Genomic DNA, 18,101 nt, shown 5'->3' with positions numbered 1-18,101 from the left:
CATTCACAAATATGCTTCTCCAAACACCGAACAACAAAATGCTTGCAAACTTTGCACAGGAAGATGTCAATGTTAAATGAAAGTTTCCCAGGGCTCTGTGGTTTTGTCTTTCTGCGTGACCTGACTTGCCTTTGATTAGTTGGTGTAATTACATTTTTAACTTGGAAAAGTTTTGTTCATCCAGTTTCCAGTGCAAAATTCTGCTTGAACAAATGTATTGTTCTTTTTGATTTGCAGTTCTGATATCTGGATGTCTGATGACTTTGACATCGCTGAAACTCATGTCTTTCAAGTTTGTCTCAATGCAATTTTACTTTGTCAAGAAACCTATCAGTCAAAACATGATGCAACATGGAAGTCAGCTGAGCAACTCAATTGACACAAATCTTGGTTAACATTAATATCTGCGGATACAGAAATGTCCTTAGGAAATATCATGGTATGTGGAACTGTAGCAATTGATGGATAGGAACCACAAAATATTTATAGCAGTTTTAGACATGAAATTTCAAAATTTGCCTAAAAAGAGATCTGCTACAGAATAAAAAACTGTGGAAGTAACTTCAATAATTGTCTGGAAATGTTCAGGTGCAAACCATGGCATGTTGACCTTGTAAAGTGTCAGGGAAACATAACAAAAAGAAACAACGAAATTCTGACTCATGTCCCTTTCAACTGAAAGCCATCTCTTGCAGACAAGCTAGTTTTATCATCCCGGCATATACAAAACATGGAGATAAGAACTGATTGCAACACGAGCCTGTGCACATTTTATTGGCTGAAGATCCTAGCATGCGAACTAGAGAGTGGAAACCTGGTTTGCAGCTGGGTTGGAGCCAAGGAATGTGTGCAGATCTGCTGAGTTTTTCCAGCAATTTCTGTTTCTGTTGGGATCCACACTTTGTTGTCGGCTCCCCAATGTGTCATGAGAGTGGAGGTGTCATGGAGGCTCAACATCTGTCTATGGGATGAGAGCCAAGGAGGAAGCCAATTCATCATTATTTTGAGACTCACTTCTCTCTTCTGTTAGCAAGAAAGGCTAAGATGAGCTGGAGGAAGTACCATATTCTAGCTGCTGAGCTAGAACCCCTCAGTATGTTTGGAGCTCAGGGCAGACATTGCGAGTGGAGGGATCAGGGTGATGTGCATTGAGAATAAGAGGCTGTGGACCTTTGTGTAAAACTCTGGGCAGAAAGGAATCATGTCAAATGCAAGCAGGGCAGAGGAACAGGAAAGGCTTGGCCTGCTTTTTTCTGTTATTTGGATGTGCACTCACTGGAAGAAAGAAATGCTGCCTGTACAGAGACTTTTCTGTCACTGAGTACTGTGTCCAAGGCGCAGAGATTGTAGCACCACCTCACTTTCCCACACCCTTCACCAGAAATGATTAACTCACCTCATGAAACGTATGTTCAAGAATCAATCAGATTCAGGGGAGCAGGCAGGCAAGTGGCACTGATAAAGATTGTGACAGCTACAGACCCTGATACCCTGAGAACTACTGGGAGCAAGGCCTATCAGGGACTCAGTCGATGGTGCATTTCTGGTCCGAGACACACTGAATTGGTTAGAGACACAGTGAAGAACAGGGGAATATCTGGGATATTAACAAAAATCACTGAGTAGACATAGGCGGCTGATGGAGGAGTGAATTCATACCAGAGCTTTTGGTGTTGCTTGGGTGAGTGTGGCATTTTCTTCATGGGAAGGTTGGTGACTAACACAGGGAGGTAGACCGTATTTGCATCAGACCTGTATCAACATCCACAGTCTGACCATGAGCTCCAGGCAGCTGCTGTCAAGTGAGAGAACAATTGGCGTGCCTTGAGCTGCCAGTCCATTGCCAGGAGACAGGGACGCTCCATTACACACTGAGATTGAAGGGGAACTGACCAGATCCAGTGATTGCAGCAAACGAGGTGGCATCGGCACTTGTACAGGACCCATTGAACATTCTTGGCCTGGGGCATCAGAAGACAGGCAATATATCACTTGTTACCAAGGGACAGAAGGATCAGCTGCATCACCCAGCGAACTGAAGAGGTGGCACCAATGTTTGCAGCTTTAATGTTAGCCTTTGTGTCAATAAACACAAGGGGGGGTTTTCATTCTTGTGTCCTTTGTTTAATGGCTGATGCCTTATTACTTGCTTCTTGAACCCTTCGAACTTTCTGTATAGGTGAGAGTGACTAAAACATAAAGAATTACAAGGGTAAAATAATTTAGTAGAAAATATTCAGTCCATGCTCTTTGTTTACTTACTTTGTAACTTTGCTTTATTTTGTGCAAAAAGGAAAAAGAAATGATAGAGCAAAGAAATTCAGAAAAAATGAGACAACTTTAATGAATTAAGAATGCTCTTTTGTTTCACTGTGTCCAGACCCAATTTCAAAATCAACACAATTGTTCTCAGGATCTTTCTTGACTCCATTGTACATGGTTGTATTGACAAATAGTCAAAAAATTACCTTTGCGTGATTCTCTATTTCATTAAAAGTTAAAAAGCATCTTTCCTCACGAACAAATAAGCGTATTCCAACAATCCGTTTAGTAAAATGAAAGTACATCAATGCAATTCTGGTAGCTATAATGACAAAGCTGAATTCATGCTCTTATTATGTACTTTGAGATTTCATTTATATTTTGATGACATTTGTCATGAACAAACATGTTCACCTCCGTTACAATAATTAAGGCCAAGTGCAACAATTACAATTTTTATTAAAGATCAAGTTTTCAGGACAAGTCAGGTAGAAGGTTTGTCCATCCAAACAGTTGTAAAATTTTTGATGATCATTTGGATCAGCATATAACCCTGTGGTTTTGCCATGGCACCAGTTGCTCGTATTTGTATGAGGATCAGTAGGTGCAGTTAAAGTTGGAACAAGTGGCTCAAGAGATGTGGGTTCAGATGAACTTGCATTATGTGCTATTGAATTATTATCTGTGAAACAAAAGAAGAAACAGCATTCTAATCAAATTACTCAAATCCAAATCACTAAGGTTTTGTTATTCTCTTGATATTTTCAGGTAATTTAGTTGCAAAACTGATTGAGTGAATTGAGGAATTTATGAATTTAACACCTAACATTGTGAAGTGCTTCTTCATTATAACTTGCCTTTGCCTAGCACCTTGAGTTCAAATAGCATTACACTGAGGTGGAAAGCCATGCGGAGCAGAAATATGAAAAAAACTGGGGAGACGAATGAACCTGTGGACAATGAGGGAGGATTTGAAGAAGGTTTGTGGGGATGATGGTATGAAGAAAGTGTTAGATATAGAGCTTCACAGTGTATGGCTAAGTCTTTTGAAGTGATAACAAAGTGTGGAGCTGGATGAACACAGCAGGCCAAGCAGCATCTTAGGAGCACATAAGCTGACGTTTCAAGCACAGACCGTTAATCAGAAAAGGTGGACAGGGAAAGGATTCTGAAATAAATAGGGAGCGAGAGGGATGTGGACTGAAGATGGGTAGAGGAGAAGATAGGTGGAGAGGAGAGTATGGGTGGGGAGGTAGGGAGGGGATAGGTCAGCCTGGGGAGGACGGACAGGTCAAGGGGGGGGTTTGAGGTTAGTAGGTAGGAGATGGAGGTGTGGCTTGGGGTGGGAGGAGGAGATAAGTGAGAGGAAGAACAGCTTAGGCAGGTGGGGACGAGCTGGGCTGGTTTTGGGATGCAGTGGGGGGAGGGGAGATTTTGCAGCTGGTGAAATCCACATTGATACCATTGGGCTGCAGGGTTCCCAAGTGGAATATGAGTTGCTGTTCCTGCAATCTACGGGTGGCATCATTATTGCACTGCAGGAGGCCCAGGATGGACATGTCGTCTAAAGCATGGGAGAGGGAGTTGAAATGGTTCGCGACTGGGAGGTGCAGTTGTTTACTGCGAACCGAGTGGAGGTGTTCTGCAAAGCGGTCCCCAAGCCTCCGCTTAGTTTCCCCAATGTCGCCACATTGGGTACAGCGGATGCAGTATACCACATTGGCGGATGTGCAGGTGAACATCTGCTTGATGTGGAAAGCTATCTTGGGGCCTGGGATGGGGGTGAGGGAGGAGGTGTAGAGGCAGGTGTAGCACTTCCTGCGGTTGCAGGGGAAAGTGCCGGGTGTGGTGGGGTTGGAGGGGATTGTGGAGTGGACAAGGGAGAGTGTAGTCTCTCCGGAAGGCAGACAAGGGCGGGGTTGGAAAAATGTCTTGGGTGGTGGGGTTGGATTGTAGATGGCGGAAGTGTCAGAGGATGATGCATTGTATCCGGAGGTTGGTGGGGTGGTATGTGAGGACTATGGGGATGCTCTTCTGGCAGTTATTGCATGGGTGTGGTGTCAGGGATGAATTGCGGGAAATACAGGAGATACGGTCGAGGGCGTTCTCGACCACTGTGAGGGGAAAGTTGCGGTCCTTGAAGAATGAGGACATCTGGGATGCACGGGAGTAGAATGCCTCATCCTGGGAGCAGATGTGGTGAAGGCGAAGGTATTGGGAATAGGGGATGGAATTTTTGTAGGACGGTGGGTGGGAGGAGGATGTGGAGCAGAGGAAGCAATAAACCAGAGACATACACAGGAAAAGTGGAGAATATCTGTTTGCACATAGGCCTGAAGGAGGTTTCAGAACTAGAATGGGACGAAGGCATGGGAAGAGACCAGGAAATAAGTTTGAAAAGTTTTGCATTTAATTAAACAATTTGCATTAATTTAAACAATTAATTGTGGGTTTTATATTTCCACGTTTTTACAGAGTTTGACATTACCATTACTCATGTAATTCTATACTGTTTACCATCGTACTGCTCAATCTCTCATGGCATTGCATATGAATAGTTAAGGTCATTTATGCAGGAGCTGGGTTATTGAGTCAGTGATAACTAGTCCAGACATGCAGCTACGCCAGTGATATGAATGTGTGATTCCAGTGTGAGAAGTTTATAAAGACAGTTTACTTTATGTATCTAAATATTGATGTGCAAATGGAAAGTAAAGGCACAAGTAGGACAAAAGGCAGTGAAAGTTTGGGCCCAGCAAGTTTTTAACATATTTATTATTTACTACAGCATTGGAAAGAATTTCAATTTTAGTTTAATGATTTAATAATTACCAGAATTTTCAAAATTCAGGAGGGACTTCAATGTATTGATCAAAGGGTAAAGTCCTTGATTACACATATTTCCAGAAAAATCATCCAGATCCAAAGCCCATGCCATAGCTCCTCCAAAATTGTGATTCTTCAGCCACTGAACCTGTAGGGAAAACAGATATGAAAGATACAGTTCAAAGTTATGTTTGCTTAATTAACATTGAAATTTCATCGAACACATTAATCTTTTCATTCTCAAAAGTATTCTGCATACATTGACTCTTATATTCCTGCTTAATAACTCCAAGGAATATGCAGAAGAGCCAATGAATTGCAATGGAAATGAATCCGACTTCAGTTTTCCCTGGGAGCTGTGTTGGTGGTGACTGGGGAGGTTGGACACAGGGTGGGGCTATTGGTTGGGTGTGAGTAGGGACTAGATAGGTAGTTAGGACAGGGGATGTCAGTGATGGATTTGAGGCAAGGGTGATATGTCATGTTTAAAGGTTACTCAGGAATTATACCAGTTATCCATCCGTCAAATTTTCCCTGGTCATTTGTTAATGAGTCAGAACCCTCCACTATATCCCGTTCTAACTCCGATTTGGTGCTTTATCAGATGTTTCCAAGCTTTAAGTAATTGTCAATTAGAAGTTTGAACTTTCCGGGTAATTCCTGTCAGCTTAGTCTCAACGTGACTTGCATATCATTCCAAAGCGTAACTCCAGTCATCCAGTTGGACAATTAGGGTCATTGTGCTTGATCCCAATTACGGAATCTACTTTACATATCCTCAGCAATTCTGTCAGTCCTCCTTTATGATATTCTATTGCGGGTAGCAGAATCTATTTATGTGTCCAATCCAAAATATGGAGTAGATTCGTCACAGATTATAACACATAGAAGAAGCCTATCACATCACATGGAGTGTGGGATGCATCATACAAAATGCAGTGAATATGCATAACTCCAAGAGTTACCAGCTCCTCATATCCTTGCTTATAATGTCAATGCTCTGTGATTCCCATTTTTTTCTGTGTGATATTTGGCATTGTAGCTTTAAATTAAATTTACCTTTCTTGTCTTGCTCTGAGTAAACCATCAACTGCAAATTACACCAGCCAATTGCCACATTTTCATAATTAGACAATGTTTAAGTAATATCATCATTTCAATCTGTTGGAACTAATTCCATATACAGTGAAACCTGTAAAATTGCAGAGCTTTAAGTGTTGACATAATCTCTTTTACCAAACAATACTAAATTCCTTTTACTTCAAATACAGCAAAGGAATATTATCTTTGTTCTCTATTTTGTAAAAAAATGTAAAACAATTGTTATAAAAATCGAGTATTGTAACAAGCAGTTTCTAAGTTGACGGTTGAAAAGAGCTCGACTGATTTATGTCTCTTAATAACCTTATCTTTTTTGAACAAGCATAGGTTGAATTGATTGTAAGCTGAATACCCATGGCTGTATGTAAATTTATGAAGATAAATTCAAAGCCCCTACTTTGGTCGTAAAACTCTGGGGATCGTCATATCCAATCCATTGATTACCAATGACCGCATAAGAAGCTTTCTGATCTTCAATAAAATTAACGGCAGCACTTTTCAGAAATTGACAGATCTGTCAATCAAAATAAATAAATATTGTTAACACATATCAGGGAAATTTATCCTTTTTATTCATAGTTTCATTTCCAGTTATTTTCAGGATTTATTCAACTTCATTTTTACTTCAAAAATATAGTTTATTCAGAAATTATCTATAAACAAATAGAGGTACAGGACAATACTGTGACTGAAAAATGGAGAAATGTTAACAGGAAAGAAAGCTGCCTTCTTAAAACAAGCATGCTTTAATGTAACATTGGCTATTTAGTGGGTGTGGTAAAATCCTTTAAATGCTAACAGTCAGGGCTGATCTCAAAAGATGGGGAGATTATCATCAAAACGAATTTTTCTCAAAGTCCTACCTAATAAACAATAGATGTCACATTTCAGGAAACCCATCTTATTTCAGTTGTGTTTTTCTGTTGGAAAGAACATGCGATTCTTGAGTAAGAATCATTAAGAAAGTATCATACCTGTATATGTACCTCTCTCTCCATAGTTACAGATAGAGGTATGATATATACTTAAAGATTCTTACTCAAGAAACATATGTTCTGTCCAACATGAAAGCACAGTTGAAATGAGATGGGGAGTCCTGAAATGTGACAACAATTGTTTATGAGGTTATACGGTGAAATATGGTTAACTTTCTGGCTTCACATAAAACCAAGGGAAACTTTGGTGAGTTTATTCTGTGATAAATTGATATCATTTTCAATGTGATTACCTCATAGTAGGACCAGTATCCAGCTTTCCTGGTGACTGCTCCAGCTTGACCAGGACCTGATGCTGGAGCACCGACACCTGTTTGGGAAGTGCTTAGGGTGAAGGTACGTCCATATGTTGGGAATCCAACAATCAGTTTCTCTGCTGGGGCGCCATTTTCCCTCCAGTAGTTCATAGTGAATTTCTACAAGATGGTTTGGTTTGAAACTTTACAGCAATTCAGCAAACTCAGAAATTTGTCAATTTTTCTAAAATATTATAGCGATAATGAATGTAAGCAAATTTGGCTGACCTGTTTACAGGCATACTTACAACATTGTAGTAAATAAATTGGCCTCGGTCAGTGGAGCCACGATACAGAGGGCTGTTGTGTCCAGTAACTTTCTCCCAAGAGCCATGATAATCATATGTCATGACAGAGATGAAGTCCAAGTATCTTTTAAAAATAATGCGACTTGAAGCATGGTAACTTAATATTTGGTACAGTTATTTACAATAATAATTACCAGTATTACTTAGTTGATGTTTCCAATAGTAACTACTTGATGCTTAGTAATTGGTCCAGGTTTGCATTCTATTCTTTGATTACTGGAGCTAAGGCAACTTTTAATTAGGGCATTTCTTTATTCCTCAGTTCAGCACAAGGTGGAGGTCTTCATTTTGTTGGAGAACTGTGTCTCAGACAATGGGATACAACAAGCAGCCTCAATCTCCACTGTCAGACCCCATGCTGCTTCATTCAGTGAAACTTTTGAAATCTGGCCTAAAGTTACAGCAAAAGCAGACGTTTATAGACGTTCAAAGAAGAGTAGGTTAAGTGGATTGGCAAGGTTAAATTGCCCTGTAGTGCCCAGGGATGTGCAGGCTTGTTGGATCAGCCATTGGAAGTGTGGGGTGGGTCTGGGTAGAAGGCTGTTTGGAGGGACAGTGCAGACTTGATGCCCCAAATTACCTCTTTCTGCACTGTAGAGACTCTATGATCTAAAACTGTGAAACTGAGCAGAAAGAATAAAAAAGAACAAAATTAAAAATAGCAGATATTATTTCCTGCAGTGGGCAGGACATTGTATCATTTCCATAGTTGCTTTGAGGAAGGTGTTATTGATAAAGACCCTCTTGTATCAGGTGAAGTTTTTAAGAATCTATTAGTTCTGCTGGAAACTTTGCTTAATCATTTTCACTCAGCCACAGTATTAGCATACCACACACATGTTTCTGCTCAATAACAGAGTCGAGTCATAACAATGAGTGTACTCTGCTAAAGGAAGGGTTTTGATTTAAATAGCTCCAGTCCAAGAGTCAGATAGAAATCAATCAGTATTGCTGCTGAAGGCAGAAAGGAGAAAGATGACAGAAAGACTTGGGAAGGCTAATCCTTCTAGTTGTCTGAACATTCCCGAGAGATCAAACTGGAGATAGTGAGTGATGGAAGGGACACTTTGTTCCAAGGTAAAATCTAGAATTGGGCATGATTATGTTGTTTCCCACAACACTGGCACTTTTCAATGTTTTAATCTTCCCATTCTGAAACTCAGCCCACATCCCCTTTTACAATGAAAATTCAAATTATACAAGGGTATGTCACTTATATTTGCTTTTAGCCTATAGTGTGGGAAATGTGACTAAAATAGACTTGTTGCCAGAACTCAACACTGAATATATGGTCAGAAACATGAGAAGAATTAACAAAATCATTTTAAAAGGCAGTCTATGTCATGACCTGTCCTTAGGACAACTTCTGTCTCAATATTGCAAAGTTCATATACTTCAAAATGATTGATTGTTCTTCCCATGTCTCATTAAAACGTCAATTGAATCAGTTACGACATGTTTGAGAAAGGCTTTTTTCTGAAGATTGTAACCTTAACTCTTTCTGCAAGTTCACTTACTTTGAAATTTCAGGTATCTCATATGCGGCATCAATGGTTTCTTTTCCAGCAGCAACTGCAGCTGTGAGAAGGAGTCTGTCCTTGCCAGAAGATTGTGCCTCCTTTTTAAAGGCATCCAGCAATTCCTACAGAGAAGGGGCACATCCTGATTTTAAATTAAGTTAAACATTTTTCAGAACATAATTGGTGTAATCACAGATCTCTTAATAGTGGATTGTTCATGGGAATTCTGTCTGTTATGGACAGTTGTCACTTGATCAGTTCAGCTCAATGGGTTGGATGGCTTGTTTGTAATGGAGAGAAATGCTAACGGTGCAGGCTCCTGTACTGGAGCTGGAGGAGAACGACAGATCAGACAGCATCTGAGAAGCAGGAACGTAGATGATTTGGGCCTCGAATTTCCTGCTCCTTGTATGCTGTTTGACCTTCTGTGCTCCTCCAGCTCCACATTTTAATGACTGACTTCCAGCATTTACAGACCTTGCTATCTTCACATTCCTATACTGTGTGAGGTTACATTGAAGGTCCCAATTCCTCAATATTGCTAGTTGCCTGAGGTTGATGGCTCTCAGGTCAAACTCACCACACGTGTTTTGTCTTCAAGAAAAGAGCATCCTGCTGGGACTATGGTTTGTGTCAGAATCAACCTTATATATTTTGCCTTTACATGGGGATTATTTTCTGCTGTGATGCTGTGTGTATTTCCCCTCATCTACCTCCTTAACTATTTATACCAAGGCCATTTCTAGTTCATCTATTTCCATAAAAGCCACAGTCCAAAGATAAGAGGTAAGACTGAGATGATGAGATTATTTTCTTTTTACCCAGAGAGTGATGACCGTGAGAAATTCTCTCCCACAGAAAACAGTTAAAACCAAAATATTGAATGTTTTCAAGAAGGACTTGGATATAATGGTTTGGGCAAAAGGAATCAAAGGGTGTGCAGGAACAGGGAATTGAGTTGAATGATCAACCATGATCACTTTGAATGGTGGAGCAGGTTCAATTAGTTTACTTCTGTTCCCATGTTTCAGATTTCTTGTTTTCTAGTTGACCGTCAGTGACATTTGGATACCATTGCTGTTTTTATGGTTTCTATATTTAATCTGCACATGTTTTGTGGGTCAACAGCATTCACAAATTTGAGAAGAACTAAAATATAATTACAAAAGAATGGGATGTAAGTGAGTTGCTTTCTGAATTATTTACAAAGCTGTTTTTCTGTAATGTTCTTACGGGGTGTTAGATTAAAGATGGTAAACTTAAACCTTTCACCTTAACCAAGATTGTGAAACGTTGTTTATCTGTCGGTGGACTTCCTTGGGATCCAGGATACTCCCAATCCAGGTCTAAGCCATCAAATCCGTGCTTCCGCAGGAAGAGGATTGAAGAATCGATAAATGTTTTGCGAGTTTGAGATGTAGCCACCATTCTGGTAAATCTGGTCACGTGAGCAGATTGAAAGTAGAGAATGCATTAAATTCATCAGTCTCCACTTGAAAGCCAACTGAGTATTTCTGTCCAGCACTTTTCTTTTGAACACTTGACATGCATGTAGTAACCTCCACTCGTTAACAGAGTAATGTGAAAAAATGTGCTGATACATTTGGTACAAATTGAGAAAGCTACAAGCAGGAATGCTGTCCCTTTAACTTGACAAACTTCAGTACTGGCCAACAGTTCTTCTGAGATAAGCTTTGATTTAAGCATGCAACATTTTTCATAAGTACAAATATACGATGATGAATCTCTATCTGGGATATATTTTGCACGGTTATGATTTTGGGCAACGTGAACAATTTAGTAAAATATTTAAAACCCCTTAAACTAGGCAAATGTTGCCATAATTTCATGGTTGAAACTTCAGTTCAGTTAATAAGCATAGAATTGGTGACATTCACATATCTCGACTCTCAACTCACTGAACATTGGGGTTTTTACTATTTTGCAGAAGTAAACAAAACACAGATGTTACCTCTTGGAACCAAAGTGCCAACCTCCAATAGCCAAAAGTGTTTTCAGCTTAGAATTTCTGTTGAGAAAACATGCACAAACCATGATTCTCAGTATTGCAGTAACCTGGAACAGAGTACATTAACATTTGATTTCTCTACAATAGGAAGAATAAACAAAGTAATGTCATTGATCACTTTCTTGCAGAATGTTTAAGTAGCTTAACATGAAATTAATTATAACTTAGGTCTTAAATTTGTAAGTAATACAGCACAAAGCGAATGAAGACTTACCTTTTTTTCAGATCATTGAATTTCACATACATAATTTCATCATTCCATTCATGGGTGGTGAGTTTGTTATCTCTCATGCTGGCAAAGGCATAAATCAGATGGGTGCACAGGTAGGGATCAACATCAGTTGCAATAAATCTACCAAGGGATGGTCTGTACTGAGCCCAGTTTGTGTAGTAACAAACCAGCTTGTAGGAACAGACTAAAGTGTGAAGAAAACACATGGCTATTTGAAAGATTAAAGACAACGGTCTGTCGATTTCCACAAAACATCTATAAAGAAATCTTGGTCTTTGAGTTAGGATTGGATCCACAGAATGTTGCTGATTTGATCCGAAGGTGTAAACTTTGACTTTGATTGAAATTAAGAAACCAGCGATATCAATTCAGTCAAACATAATATATTGGTCCTAATTTTCAGTAGCTTTAATATTATTACAAATTCAAATTCTCAAATTATCACAGTGAAATTTGAAGTCATGCTTGCTTGGATCAGTAACCCAATAATATAAACACTATGTTATCCTTGCCTGGATCAATAAAAAACAAACTATAAAGTAATTATAAACTTGCAACACTTACCCAGTGATCTTTGCAGTAGGAGCAAACTCACTAAAATAAAAATAAACTCACAATGTAATTTTATGTCACTAAATACCAAAGATCTTTACTGTTAAAAGACACAGTAAAAACGAATTAAACTAAAAATTTATCTACATTTTTGTGAGGGAAAAGTATGCATTCTAAAACTAAAGTCTTAAGTCAATTGTTTTTCTGTTTATGCCTTTGCTTTTGATTTTTTAAAAGAAATGTATGTTGATGTTTTGTGAAAATCTAATCAATCTGGAGATTAAAAAAAACTATGAGTACAGAGTCATACAGTCATAGGGAATTACAACACAGAAAAAGGTACTTCAGTGCATCACATCCCTACTGGTCAAAAATAACCACCTTCCTATTCTAAATCCATTTCTCAGCACTTGGCCAATAGCCTTGTATGCATCCATCATTGAAAAGCCAGAAGTCACACAACACCCGGTCATAGTCCAACATATTTACTTGAAATTACAAGCTTTTGGAGCACTGCTCCTTCATCAGGTGAAGTCCTGTGCTTTGTCCATTCCCCATCCAATACTGGTGCCTCCACATCATACACATCTAAGTATCTCTTAAATGTAATGAATGTTTCTGCCTCTGCCACACTCACAGGGAATGAATTCTAGGGTCACACTATAGTGGTTGTAATGAGGTCAGTCAGGTGGACCTCATAGAATGAGCTCCCTGACTGGGGCTGTTAGTGTGGTACAATCAGGGAGTCCTGGCCGACAGACAAAAATAGACATCCTGACACACTGAGAATTGGTTCTGAGGGAGCTGGATCCGTGTCAATGACTTTCCATGTATAAATAAAGGGTGACTTGGTGATGCAATACCAGCCTCTGTGTAATTATTTCACTCACCACCCTCTGGGTGGAAATGGGTTTTCCTTACATCTTCTCTAAGCTTATTGACTTTATGTTAAATATGATAATTGAAAGTATCTGTGTTGAGATTGAAACAGTTCAACCACTCCCAGTACTTACTGCCCAATCAAGGGAATGATATCTGGCCACACAGTGATTTGAGATCTTCAAAGAGATGTTAAATATTAATATTGTGGCCGCAAACAGTGCCACGGCACTATTTAAGAGCACCCAAATGAACGGGCAGAAGGTGAGAATGGGTGGCCTGCTGATGAAAACTATCACCGAGTTATTTGGTCTCACTTATCATCTCAGTTAATCAGAAATTTAAAACAAAGACATGAAATACTGACCAATTAAGAGAAATGCCTTCCCCATTCTTGTCCTTTGAATCTCTTCACTCACTGCCTTTATGGATCTGTAAAAGAAATCATTGTTAACTAAATAACTCACGTCGAAAAAAGCATCTTAAAGCAGCAAAAACTGTTAAATTCAGAAGAGTAGCTTTCAGGTTATTCTATTTTTTACATAAAGCACAATTTCAAGTATCTTAAATTTACATAAGTAGGCAAAAGCTTAAGAATGTACTGAACAGTCTACTTTAAAGGGCTGAACCACTTAATATATATATACATTTTCATTTCCGGCAAATTAGTATGAAGCAAGAGTAGTGTTGAAAGACTAATTCAGCTGCCTTCTGTGTTGCAATATGTGCATATTCTGAATTTTGAGGAACTGCATAATTTTGTGTAATATTTTGTAAATAACCCCAATGGTAAGCTCGGTCAAAAACTGATGAGATATATTCAGTTTGGTAACATTACTTACCTGGAGTGTTAAGCTATGGAAATGGCATTGGATTTAAATTATTGCTGATAGATTGTTCACACAAATTTTAACATTTTGCATTAATTTTCACCTTGTTTCATTAGTGACAGTGGAGGTCATGCATCAAACTGTAGTGATTGGAGAAATGCCAGCCAGGTGGACCTCATTGACTAATTAAAAACCAAAAGAACTACAGATGCTGCAGTTCTGGGGAAGTGTCACTCCACTTGAAATGTTAACTCTGATTTCTATCCACAGATGCTGAACTATTTTTTGTTCCTGGATCTCATACAGTTCAATTTCCCTGATTGGGCCATTAACCTGGCACAATCAGGGAGCCCTGGCTGGGAGATACAAACAGGAGTGTCAGGGGTACTGCTCACTCCATGATCTGGCTCTGAGCTAGATTTGTTGGTGTGAATAAGGGCTGGCTTAGTGATGGGATACTGGTCTTCGTGCAGTTATTTCAGTAGAGATGAGAGTGGGATACACTCCCATAGAGATTTGCCTTCAACAATCGTCTTTGGGTTGGGGTAAGCGTTTCTGGCATCATGCTGCTATTTGGGAAGCTTGACTCATTCAATCTTGCCACCAAAGACTGGGCCCAGTATGTGGCAAGAATGGGTAATTTTTTTCTGGGTAAATGACACTGGGCAGATGTAAAGTTTCAAGTAATTCTCCTGACAGAGTGGACACGCAGCTTTTCAGCTGTTAGGAGCCTAACTTTCCTGGACACAGCAGATGCAAAAACTTTTGAAGAATTGACTGATCTAGCTGAGGAATGTTATGACTCCAAACCTCCTCTAATGCTGAGATACTGTGGGGCTTTACTCAGCAAGTTGGGAACCAGTGGAATCTGTGTTGGGATTTTTAACAGGGTTAAGACATGTGATTTTGGTTTAACATTTAACTGAGATGCTGAGAGACCATTTGTCATGTGGGACTAATGATAAGACAATGAAAAATAACTGAAGCCCAAGTGGACTTTGAACAGGTGCTACAACTGGCTTTGTCATTAGAAAATGTGGCAAGTGGAGCTTACGAGTTACAGGATATGCCGATGGAAATGGGCACCCTCACCAGACCGACTGAGACTGGGGGACACGACCTGAGTGAAAGTGATTGCATTGATTGACTCAGGGCATATCCTGAACAGAGGAACTCTTGGTCAGCCGACAGGAAAGCCAAGCCTCAGACAAATGTTTAAAATTTTCTAGAGGATCTGGTCTGGTCGGCCATTGTAGTTGCTGTTGTATGTGGACTCAAAAGGGTCCCACTCAGCCTGAATTGAGTAAGAGAACTCATAGGCTGGGATCCAAGAGTGTGCACACCCTTGAAAGCCAACCTGCTGGAGCCACTTTGGAGTCGTTTAAGTTGCTTAGCAACATCCAAATCAGAACCAATCAAAATAAGCATCTGGCTAAATCTGGCCAGTTCAAATGGAGGTCAATACTGGTATGGCTGTATCAGTGACTGTGGAACCAGGTTTTGCCAAATTCATCCTGTACTCCAACTCTTAAGGTTGCATAAGACCTCGGCCAGGCTGAGAACTGTTATGGGGGATCCACTACAGATTAGGGGTACAATGGTAGTTCTGGTCTCTTATGAGAAGCAGCTGGTTCAGCTACTACTGATTGGAGTAAAAGATTCAGGCTCAAGCCTGATGGGCTGAAACCAGTTGCCAAAGATTCAACTTGATTGGCTCAACATTTTTTGACTAGAAAATGCTGCCTGAGTGAAATCCTAATTAAGTAGCCAATAGTTTCTCAGGGAGGTCTCGGGACTGTCAAAGGGGACAAGGCTATGATGCACTTTAAACAGCAAGTAATTCCATAAACAAAAACAAAGTTGCTGGAAAAGCTCAGCAGGTCTGGCAGCATCTGTGGAGGAGAAAAAAGAGTTAACGTTTCGGGTCCGGTGACCCTTCCTCAGAGCTGATGGTGGCTGGGAAAACGTCAGTTTATATGCAGAAAATAGGGACCTGGGTGGGGTAGGGATAGAACCCAAAGAGAGAGAAAGACAGTTGGACAGAAAAAGAAGTTGCTACTGATTCCGTAAGACTCACCCAGTGCTATTTACTTTATAGGCAAAACGGGCGACAGAAATCAGGAGGCTGGAGAGTGAAAGAATCATCAAACCAGTGCAATAACAGTTTTATTGATTATGCAGCCGGATAAGTAACCAACCTCTCACATAGAGGATGTAAAGACAAAACCGACAGAAGGGCTGTCCTTCACAAAGCAGGACATGAATCGTGTTTAAAGTTTTGGCAAAGATCTGTAGTTTGCGTTGTGGGTGAGGTTGATTTGCTCACCGAGCTGACTTGTTTTTGTTCAGATGTTTCATCACCACGCTGGGTAACATCATCAGTAAAGCCTCTGATGAAGCAATGTTATTCTACTCTGTTTGGAATTTATACTGTTTGGTCCTTTATGGTGAGTAGTGTCATTTCTGGTTTTGATTTGTATGGGTTTGTATATGGGGTCCAATTCTGTGTGTTTGTTGATTGCATTATGGGTGCAGAACCATTCCTTTAGGAATTCCGTGCGTATCTAATGTTTGGCTTGGGTTACGATTGGTACCTTGTCCCAGCTAAACTGGCCTTCATTGTCTGAGTGTACCAATACGAAGGAGAGTTTTGTTGCTGGTTGATGTTCATGTATTCTGATGGCTCATTTCTTCCCTGTCTGCCCGATGTAATTTTTGTGGCAGTCACTGCATGGTATTTTGTAAACCACGTTGGCTCTGCATGAGGTCTTTTATCCTTGAGAGTATTTGTCGTAGAGTGTCTGTGGGCTTTGTTGGTGGGCATTGGGGTGGTTGCTGTGGAAGTTGAGGATTTGATCTGTATGGGTTGCTTTGCTTTATACTGAGGTTTGGCACTCCCAGTTGGTCATACACTCAATTTAAACAACCAGAAATGGAAGTGGGTTGTTGTTTTCTTCTTTTAATAATAACACATTTCTAATAATGGCTCATGGGTCTTAATTAAATGCAACAAATTAGAAGAGATCCACCACCTCATCAACAGCATACTTGTGGGGATTAAATCCACAAGGGAAGAAGAAAACAACAAGCAACTTCCGTTTCTGGATGTTAAAGTTGAGGGTATGACCAACGGCGAGTTCCAAACCTCAGTATACCGAAAATCAACCCATACTGATCAAATCCTCAACTTCCGCAGCAACCACCCCAACGCCCACAAACAAAGCTGCATTACAACACTATTTAAACGGGCCACGGCACACTGCAATCCTCTGGAACCAAGCAGGAAAAGTGGAAGAGCGCCTCTACAAAATCATCACTGTAAACTGATATCTCTCAACTTCATCCACAGATGTCTACTAAACAGACAAAAACAAGAGGGCACAGTAACCCCTAACGGCCTGGCCACATTGCCCTACTTCAAGAACATATCAGATCTGACATCAAGACTCCTAAGATCACCAGGAATCGTGGTGCCACACAAGCCCACAGCCACCCTAAGACAAGCACTCTCAAGGGTTAAAGACCCCATTTCCACAACATGCAGAGCCAACGTGGTTTACAGAATACCATGCAATGACTGCCACAAGCATTACATCGGGCAGACAAGGAGGAAACTAGCCATCAGAATAAATGAATGTCAATTGCAGCAAAACGGCATGATGAGCTCTCCTCAATATTTGTGCGCCATTTGCTGAAAGCAAGCATACAGTTGCAGCAGGCAAAGGTGGCAGCAAATGGTATGTTGGCCTTGGTAGCGAAAGGATTTGAAGTAAGGGAAAGAGATGTCGTGCTGCAATTGTACTGGGCCTGAGGGAGACCACATCTGGGAACAGGATACTGAGTTGGACAATCAGTCATGATCATGAAATAGCAGAACCTAATGTCTTTCTCCTGCTTTATATCCTTCATTGCCCAAGCTGGTTATTTTGATGTTTCATGTTGGTCTGATGCAAAGATCCTTCTGTTGGCCTCTTACAATGTGGCAATGACTAAAATCCAAATTTCAGGAACAGCACTCCATTTTCAGTGATGCACTTTACAGACTGTTAAACCCACTAACTTCTGTTCAGAGGTAACGCAGCATGGAGCTGGAGGAACACAATAGGCCAGGCAGCAGAGGAGCAGGGAAGTTGACCGTTAGGGTCCTGACTTGAAACATCAACTTTCCTGCTTTTCTGATGCTGCCTGGCTTGCGATGTTCATCCAGCTCTATACCTTGTTATCCAAGCACAAGCTGGTTGTGGTCAGCATTGAAGCACATACAATAACCA

At 40.3% G+C, this 18,101-nt stretch overlaps 1 protein-coding gene across 2 annotated transcripts; it reads right to left on the bottom strand.

Annotated features, from left to right (window-relative positions):
• Positions 1–2,319: 2,319 nt before the first annotated feature.
• On the bottom strand, positions 2,320–13,670 carry LOC125450604 (acidic mammalian chitinase-like). Of its 2 annotated transcripts, none has more exons than XM_059653364.1 (12): positions 13,648–13,670; positions 13,368–13,432; positions 12,134–12,163; positions 11,552–11,753; positions 11,281–11,337; positions 10,581–10,746; positions 9,306–9,430; positions 7,729–7,852; positions 7,418–7,600; positions 6,587–6,703; positions 5,095–5,236; positions 2,320–2,944 (listed from the first exon to the last, which is right to left on the bottom strand). In XM_059653364.1, exons 1-12 carry the CDS (start codon positions 13,653–13,655, stop codon positions 2,691–2,693), a joined length of 1,473 nt encoding a protein of 490 aa, XP_059509347.1. In that variant the 5' UTR covers positions 13,656–13,670; the 3' UTR covers positions 2,320–2,690. The 2 variants fall into 2 exon arrangements, with proteins under 2 accessions (XP_059509347.1, XP_059509348.1); XM_059653365.1 differs by lacking the exon at positions 13,648–13,670 and adding an exon at positions 13,575–13,626.
• Positions 13,671–18,101: the final 4,431 nt, after the last annotated feature.

This window comes from Stegostoma tigrinum, chromosome 21 (assembly GCF_030684315.1).
Source record: "Stegostoma tigrinum isolate sSteTig4 chromosome 21, sSteTig4.hap1, whole genome shotgun sequence".
Classification (NCBI taxonomy): Eukaryota; Metazoa; Chordata; class Chondrichthyes; order Orectolobiformes; family Stegostomatidae; genus Stegostoma; species Stegostoma tigrinum.
The sequence above is the reverse complement of the archived record's forward strand: the minus strand, read 5'-3'. Positions and strand labels throughout refer to the sequence as shown.

Coding starts and splice junctions, on each gene's coding strand:
- LOC125450604 (XM_059653364.1), bottom strand. Junction 10,747..11,280: donor TGGCACTTTGGTTCCAAGAG/GTAACATCTGTG, acceptor TCACGTGACCAG/ATTTACCAGAATGGTGGCTA. Junction 9,431..10,580: donor GTTTCACAATCTTGGTTAAG/GTGAAAGGTTTA, acceptor CCTTCTCTGTAG/GAATTGCTGGATGCCTTTAA.